This window comes from Triticum dicoccoides, chromosome 3A (genome assembly GCF_002162155.2).
Source record: "Triticum dicoccoides isolate Atlit2015 ecotype Zavitan chromosome 3A, WEW_v2.0, whole genome shotgun sequence".
Lineage (NCBI taxonomy): Eukaryota > Viridiplantae > Streptophyta > Magnoliopsida > Poales > Poaceae > Triticum > Triticum dicoccoides.
Window position 1 is genome coordinate 399691522 of NC_041384.1, and position 9046 is coordinate 399700567.

Sequence of the window (9046 nt, forward strand, 5' to 3'; positions counted from 1 at the left end):
GGGGGGGTTATGTGCAAAAAATACCCCGACTTCTCGTATTCGCTCGACACGTGGAAGCAGAAGGTGTGGAGGCACAGAAGCTGATGGGTATGACATTAAATGGAAGGCCGAATACATCTCTTTAAGTCAGGTACTTCGAAGTGATCGGAGGAGGAACCCGCCTTGCAATGCCGAAGACAATCTGCGCGCCGGACACCTCGTCATTGAAGCCTGGTTCGGGGGCTACTGAGGGAGTCCTGGATTAAGGGGTCCTCGGGCGTCCGGCCTGTGTGACGTGGGCTGGACTATTGGGCCATGAAGATACAAGACAGAAAACTCTCTCCCGTGTCCAGATGGGACTCTCCTTTGCGTGGAAGGCAAGCTAGGCGGCCGGATGTATTATTTCCTTTCTATGTAACCGACTTTGTACAACCCTAGGCCCCTCTAGTGTCTATATAAACCGGAGGGTTTAGTCCGTAGAGGCAATCATCATAATCATAAAGGCTCGACTTCTAGGGTTTTAGCTATTACGGTCTCGTGGTAGATCAACTCTTGTAACCCCCATACTCATCAATATCAATCAAGCAGGATGTAGGGTATTACCTCCATCAAGAGGGTCCGAACCTGGGTAACACTTTGTGTCCTCTATCTCCTATTACCATCAACCTTAGACGCACAGTTCGGAACCTCCTACCCGAGATCCGCCGGTTTTGACACCGACAAGCACCCTCTGGAAATACTGCGCGGTGCGGGGCCGTAGGTCGACATCTTGGATGATCCGGCACAGCTGACTGCCGCTCGCGTCCATCGACTCCATTGGTGCTTGTGGCTTCTGATCACTTGGTCTTGGTCTTGGATTGGAGTGGGCAGTGTTGCGTAGAGACTAGGAGTAGATGGATTGGAGTGGTGGGGCGCCTTTATATGAGAGTCCAAACTGTGTTGCATTCACATCGTGCTGGCTCCATTATGCTTCTCCAACTTCTGCATGCTAATTGAATGTGGAGGCAGCATTGATCGTTCAACATTTCAGGAACTGCTACCCTCTGCCTTGTTGGCATTCAAGCCGTCTCAACATAAATGCATGTCAAAAAGAGACTAGTCAGTAGCAGTATACTCAATATTGTGCACCGCGACCAAGGCAGAGTGGAAAAGGAGAGAACTACGTATTAATTTACGGTGTAGATTCACTCATTTTGCTCCGTATGTACTCATTTGGGGTGTAGTCACTTGTTGAAATCTCTAGAAAGGCAAATACTCCCTCCATTTTTATTTACTCTGCATATTAGAGTTGAATGATGTCAAATTTTTATAAAGTTTGACCAAGTCTATAAAAAATAATATAAAAATTTATCATAGTATCAAATATATATGATGTCAAAGTACATTCAATAATAAATCTAATTGTATTGATTTGTTATTGCTTATGTTAATATTTTTTATAAACTTGGTCAAAGTTTATAAAGCTTGACTTTTACCAGAGCTAATACGAGGACCAAATAAAAATGGAGGGAGTATTTAGGAACAAAGAGAGTAGTCCCTCCTTTCCGGTTTACAGGGCTATACTATTAAGAGCAAGTACAATAGAGGGCTTATAGCCTGCTGTCATGGCAATTTTGTCTCATGCAAGAGCCTGGCTATATGCATGCTCCAAGGTTCCGCACCACGCCCCACCCCTACAGAAAGACTGCCACGCGAGCGTTCGCGACTGCCACGTTCAGGTTGCATTGGCTCTTCGCCTCTTCGAGAAGATGAAGAATGATATTACTACTTCCACAGTATCGAATCAACTGTTGCATGTCCATCCACCGTGTGCAGGAGGGATAGCTTGTTGTAGTAAGCAAAAGCTTGTCCTCGTTTGCGTGCCACCACACCCATGGGTGAGGGAGAGGGCGTGTAGTAGTAAAATCAAGCTTCTCCTTGTTGTACGAGTTGATGCGACACATCATAGCACTGGCCCCACATGTTTGCCTCTAAACTTGGCTAAAAGACCCGCAGTGTACAATATATTTGCTGCAACCTCTAACTTTTACCCCACCACAAATTAAAATATATATTCCTGTCTTGACCAGATGAGTGTGCAAACTACAATCACCAGGATGACAGGTAGGGCGAGAAGATTATTTTTATCAAAAAATGCTTCGAGACGGCCTCTAGCATGGAGCCGACCCCAATGATTTTAAGCTTAGGGGCACGGTACACGCTATCCGACTATGTCACTATACCTCCCCAACACATGAAACTACCACACGGGCGTCTGGGCTGCGCTTGGCTCTTCGCCTCTTCGGGAAGTCGAACAATGATGGTACTACTGCAGTGGAGTACTACAGTATGCTTCTGGCCATCTGACACCGAATGAACTGCTACATCTCCATCGCGTGCTAGAGGGAGAGCGTGTAGCGAAAGCTTCTCCTAGTCCTGCGAGCCACCACGCTCATGGGCGAGGGAAAGGGTGTTGTAATCAAACTTCTCCGTGTTGTATGAGTTGATGCGACACATCAAAGCAGTGCACTCGGTATATTTCAATAATTTGCGTTTACCGATGCATTAATTACAATGCATGCATGCATGCCATGACTTTCCTTTTGATACTTGCATGTGTTGATTTAATGCACCTTGAAGTAGTATGAATATGTGACGGTAAAACTTTGTAATGCCCCGGCCCTAAAGCGAGAGATGGTTGTGCACGAGGAGGCGAGATCATACCGACGGAACAGGACCCGACGATGGAGCTCTCGATGGTCTCTATGGACCTCACCTTGCTCCACTGCCCCTTGAAGCCTCCAGTGTATGAGGTTCGAATACACCTTGTCTATTCGGCTTATCGAGCAAGGTACAGGTTTCTTGATTGATGTGCTATTCGATTGATTTGTGCAGTGCAAGGGAGGTCACCTGGCCTGCGCAAAACTGCCGTGGCGAGCGCCCGAGAACCAGCGACAGTGCCAGAAGTGCGAGCGCGGAGGTGGCTTCGACATGTGGAACACGACGGTGGACGCCATTCTCTCCTCGATGAGGCTGGAGTGCCCGCACGAAGGTTGTGGGCTGTACGTAACTTACCACAAGCTCGCCGATCACCAGAGCGTGTGTTCGCTCATGCCCTGCAAATTCCCCGTGCCCGTCTGTGTCTACGAAGGGCTGCCGCATGCACTCTCCCACCACATCAGCACCGTGCATCCCATGCCCGTGCACAGGATCCAGTACGGCAAGGTGCTCCAGATGCAAGTGCCACTGTCGGAGCCACGACTCTTGCTGTTCGCAGAGGAGGACAGCCGCGCGTTTTTCTTGGTTGGCGGCATGCTCGACTTCGGCGCGCCTATCACTGTGTCGGTCGTCTGCATCAGAGCGGGGGTGTCCCCATTGCCGCACTACGCGGCCAAGCTGTGGGCGAACGGCTTGCCGGGGGAGCCCAATGGCAGGACCGACACCATCAAGGTGGAAATGGAGGTGACAAGCAACAAGGATCCCGGCGACATCGCAGTGCAGGAGCTGACCTTCTTCATAGTTCCGCCCAAGCTGTTGGGCATGGTTGGGTTGTCAAGGACGGTGTCCCTCAACATTCAGATCGACAAGCTCACCTCCTAAATGATTCTACAGTGCCTTCTATTTATCTTTGTAATATGCTAATATAGGGGTTAGCTCGGTCTACTTTAGCTTAAGAGATGGTGGGTTTTGGTGGCGACACTACAATTACTTCAACATCAGATCAACAATTAAAGTAATTTCCAATAGTGGAACAGATATTTTGTGTCTGTTGGATATAAAGATCCTTTGGGTAAGAAGTACAACAACTTATATGCTTGTTTGTCCAGGAAGTGTTGCATACTTGTGCGAGTTGACGCGACACATCAAAGTAGTACTACTACTAGTAGTACTCCCTCCGATCCTAATTTCTCTATGCATAAGTCGAGGTGCAGATACCAAGGAGGGCCTGGTTGTATCTATACTTGGACAACTCACCCGACTGCACACTAGGCAGACGAAGATTGTGTCGTGTTGGTGCCGTGTGCGGCCCGCACATTAACCAAAACCTCGCGCCTCCAGCTTAGCCTCCGCGTTTTAAACTTCTCAATCTCAAGGCCAAGGAGCAATGGGAAACCTATGATAGAGCCAATCAGATGGTTGAGAACACTACAATTTGTAGCTACAGATGCATGGGTGAGAGAGGACGAGTGCGTGCGTGCACCTCTTCTCTTCCTGTATAATGTACTAAACTTAGAGTACAAGTGTATGTGGGTGGCATCTACCTAGGGAGCTAGAGATGGTGCATGCGAGAAGTCCCAAGAGACTAGGTGTGTGCGTGGGAAAGAGGGAGAGAGATGATATTTGTCGATGTAATGCGTGTGAAAAAAGACTAGTCTATAGCTCGCCATGAGGCTATTCCTGTCGAATGCCCCAATAACCGTAAGATATGTATCTGAAGATGCCAGTTATTGCACGTACACAGTGGTAGAAAAAGAAGTACCATGGCATATTACGAAACTGCTACACCACGGCCGAGAACACGTGCCCACATTACACCATCCGGTAATAGTTCCGCACTTCGAAACTAGAACCGTTAATCAATTTTGAGCTTGTGTCTCGTCACATTCCAAATTACCACCACACTATATTTAATTGCAAACCTGTTCACACCGATCACAACCTAAATGATTTCCCACTTAGGAGCATATTAGTTTAGTACTCGGTTGTAAATACTAATATGCCAAGATGACTGCACATTCCTCCTCAACTCCTCATCCACAAAAACAAACAAGTCATTCAGCATCGTTCCCTTGCATCTGCCATGGCTAGCGTGAGTTCTGGGTCGAGATATTACCACCATGGAGAGGTGAGCATGGAAGCAGAAGCACGAGAGATGTCCCGCCTTGCCGCAAAAGCAGCCGCCATGTCCCGCCGCATGGAAGTAGCAGCACAGAGGTCCTGCCGTGCCGCTGAAGTAGCACGAAGGTGCCGCCGCGCCGTCGATGCAGCAGACTGGTCCGGCCGTGCCGCGGAAGCAGCAGAGATGTCTCACGGCACCACGAATGTAGCAGAGTTGTCCCGTTGCGCCGCGACGGCCTGGGAAAATGTCTCGCGGGCAGGCGACGACTCTTACAGGTGCATGCATGCGATCGCCCATAGACAGATGGATCAGATCTCCGGCTGGTCAAGGTTGAAGGACGACATGAAAGCCTCATTTGAAAAGGCTACTGGCGTCATCCGACAACTACGGGAGGGCAATGTAAAGCTCCAAGCCGGAAGAGCGAAGCAGGCGGAGGAGACTGCTGCCTTGTTGAAGAGGACATGCGTCATCATCAAGAAACTTATGGACGAGAATGCCATGCTCCGCATCGAGCATGAAAGGCTGGTGAAGGAATCCTTGGATGCTGCCAAGAAGTGTGTTAAGGACATGAAACTAATGAAAGAGATCATCGCCGCTCGCCGCGAGAACTAGTCTCCGCGACCTGTAGCACATCAAGAAAGTAGAGATCAGTGAGCCAGATCGTTGTATGCATCTTCCTTCTTCTTTTGCCCTTGTGTATTTCGGGCGTAGCCGCATGTGGCTTTTTTAATTATCTTCCTAATTATGCAAGAAAATTATTATCCACTGTCTTCGTCCTTATATATTCATCAGTCTTGCTATGAGTCGCAATAGATGCTATATAGGTCCGTCAGATCTTACATTAAGATCCGTGCAAAATTTTCTTTTCGGATTTTCTTTTTTATCTCTTAAATCTCGGTCGGGTGAGACATAGCCACGCCATTAAACAGGCAGATGGTGGTCAAAGGGCTCTCCTCTCGATAAGCCATGTGCAGGGGTCTGATCACACACCTCCCGTACTCAAATAGCTACCCTGCACGGCGCCTCCTAGCTAATAAAAAAGGGGACGCGTGGCATCACGTAAATGGTAAGTAGAACGCCCACGGTTTCAATAATACTTGTGTTTCCGATTGTAACGTGACAACACTTATTCCAAAATGACTTTGTTGATTGTTAATGTGTGTGCCTTCGCAAATCGGACAACAAAATTACCACAACATGTTGGTGCCATGTCATGATACCAAGCCAAGTTTCATGATTTTCATGCGTGTTTTGGATTTACAGGAATTAAAAAACCAAGTTTCTCAATGTTTCTGGTCGAGCCATGTCGCCGAGATGTTTCAATTTCATTCCCATTTCTTGCATGGGACCTAGAAATTTACCCGAGGACACACATGCGATTTTTCAACCAACTTTGGTGCACTGGAGCATGTGCTTGTAGTTCAAATTTGAATTATGCACATTAAATGACCAGAAACTCAATTGATGTATAAAAACAGCCAAACAAACCCAGAATAATTCCAAAATTTAACATGACACTCATATAGTTCTATGTTACCTTTGTAAAGAATATCAAGGGGCGAGGGTAGCGTATATCGTTTCGTACACAAAGGTGACATGTTCCCTCTCAGAACTACGAGCATTGTTGAGAGAAGGTACGGTTTGCAAGAAGCTTATACGAAAATTTGTTTAAATTTGGCCAAATTTTTTACCACAACATGTTAGTACCATGACATGACACCATGCCAAGTTTCATGATTTTCAGGCATGTTTTGGATTTACAAGAATTTCAAAACCAAGTTTCTCAATGTTCTTGATCGAGCCACGATGCCCAGATGTTTGAATTTCATTCCCATTTCTTGCATGGGACCTAGAATTTCACCCGAGGGCACGCATGTTATTTTTCAACCAACTTTGGTGCACTAGAGCATGTGCTTGTAGTTCAAAATTGAATTATGCACATTAAATGACCAGAAACTCAATTAATGTATAAAAAGGCCAAACAAACACGGACTAATCCCAAAAATTAACACGACACTCATGTAGTTCTATGTTGCCTCTATAAATAAAATCAGGGGGGCAGCGTATATCGCTTCACACACAAAGGTGACACGTTCCCTCTCAAAAGCACGAGCCTTCTTGAGAGAATCTCCGGTTTGCAAGAAGCTTATAACAAAACTTGTTCCAATTCATCCAAGTTTTTTACCACAACATGTTAGTGCCATGACATCACACCATGCCTAGTTTCATGATTTCTAGGCGAATTTTGGATTTACAGGAATTTAAAAACCAAGTTTCTCAATGTTCTCGGTCGAGTCATGACGCCCAGATATTTGAATTTCATTCCCATTTCTTGCATGGGACCTAGAAATTCACCCAAGGACACACATGTGATTTTTCAACCAACTTTTGTGCACCGGAGCATGTGCTTGTAGTTCAAATTTGAATTGTGCACATTAAATGTCCAGAAACTCAATTAATATATAAAAAAGGCCAAATGAACCCGGAATAATTCCAAATATTAACAAAATGTAAACTTAATTAATATTTTCTCTATGTGGGGCATTTAATAAATGTCTATTATATATGTTTTCTACCCTATTCAAATTTAGTAGATATGATAGTTTGATGCTCTCACATAATCTATTATTGGCAATATAGGGGATGTTGATTCCAATCAACTACCATATCCTAAAGGTTAAAACAGGTACATAATCATCTTCTCTATTTTGCATAGTGCACTACCAACCCCTATACGATTATGCACATTAAATTGTTAATACGAGTTTTATGTAAATCAGAGGCTTAAAGTTGATTTTCATATTGTTTTAAATTGTGTCAATAAAGAATTTTTTAAGAATATTGTTTGCTAATGTTGTTGGATGTGTGTATGAAAGATGCTTTTTTCCTCCCATTGCAATGCATGGGCATGTTTTGCTAGTGTATAAAAAAGGCCTAATGAACTCGGAATAATTCCAAATTTAACAGGGAACTCATATAGTTCTATGTTGTCTCTGTAAAGAAAATCAAGGGGAGGCAGCCTATATCATTTTGCACACAAAGGTGACACATTTCCTCTCGGAACCACGAGGCTTGTTGAGAGAATATCCGGTTTTGCAGGAAGCTTATACGAAAACTTGTCCCAATGCAGCCAAAAAGTATACATATGAAAACATGGTTTAGATTATCCCGAACATCTCGCTACCTAGACCAATGTACTGTGATTTGAATTCAACATAAAATGAATACAAATATTTGAATTGGAGATCGTATGGTACATGTAGTTCATAGTGAAATATGAGTACTACTATATGCATGTTTTTTGTTATCAAGATAATATTTAAATGATGGTATAACTTGACAACAATCGTATTCAAATAAGGAAAATTGATTCAAATTTAGTCCATAAAGTAGACGACAATATATATGTTCATAGGGTGGAGTAAAATGTTCATATATGATGGAAGATCAAAATGTAGGACTACATCCATTATAAACCGCAAGGTCACCTAACGATATATTCGAATTCAACATAACGTGGATTCAAAAATTCAAATTCGAGATCCTGGCATTTGTAATCATATAAAAAGAGACATGACTCTTTCTTGTGGTGGGAATTGATTTTTTTTGTTGTTATTGAGGGAAGTGCGAATTGATTTGGTATTGTACAGGGTAATCTTGTTCTCCCGATTTTTTTACATTTTTCTTGTAGTTTTTTCAATGGCATTTATAGCAATATAGTAAAAGGGGACATGACTCTCTTGTGTCTTGTATGCATTTTTTTGTACATGTTAAGTTTGTTCTACCGAACATGGAATCCGCGCCTTGTTATCCCGAAATTTTCAAGCTCAAGTATCTTTTTTCTCATCTGCTGTGAAACTCCTGCCTCTTCGACCTGCATCGCGCATTGTTATCCCGAAATTTCGACGCGCGCGAAAAATCCCTCCTCATCGGAAATTGGTCCTGCAGCCCAGACACGCGGAACCCCCCTTCTACCCCTTAGATGGAAATGCTGGATCGATGTCGCATGATCAAAACCGGTGAGGGTACGCTGGTAACTTTCCCTACATTTCGGACAAGCGCGTCCCTAAGCCATGGCTCCCCCTACCTTCCCCTTCGCCCCCCATTCGTACACAGAGGCCGCGAAAACCCACGAAACCCCACGCTCCTCCATCGGCCTCCCGACCGCCGCCCAGCCGGAGACTCTTCCCCAACGACGTCATCCATCGCAACAGCTCGTCGTCCCTCATCCACTGCACCGGATGAGGA

General features: G+C 44.9%; 1 protein-coding gene across 1 annotated transcript in view; it reads left to right on the plus strand.

Moving 5' to 3' along the window:
- LOC119272338 (putative E3 ubiquitin-protein ligase SINA-like 6) overlaps nt 1-3558 on the plus strand; it is a 48824-nt gene extending 45266 nt beyond the window's left edge. Inside the window, exon 5 of the mRNA XM_037553847.1 lies at nt 2854-3558. Within this exon, the coding sequence (XP_037409744.1) occupies nt 2854-3558 (705 nt within the window). The remainder of the gene's footprint in view (nt 1-2853) is intronic.
- The last annotated feature ends 5488 nt before the right edge of the window (nt 3559-9046 follow it).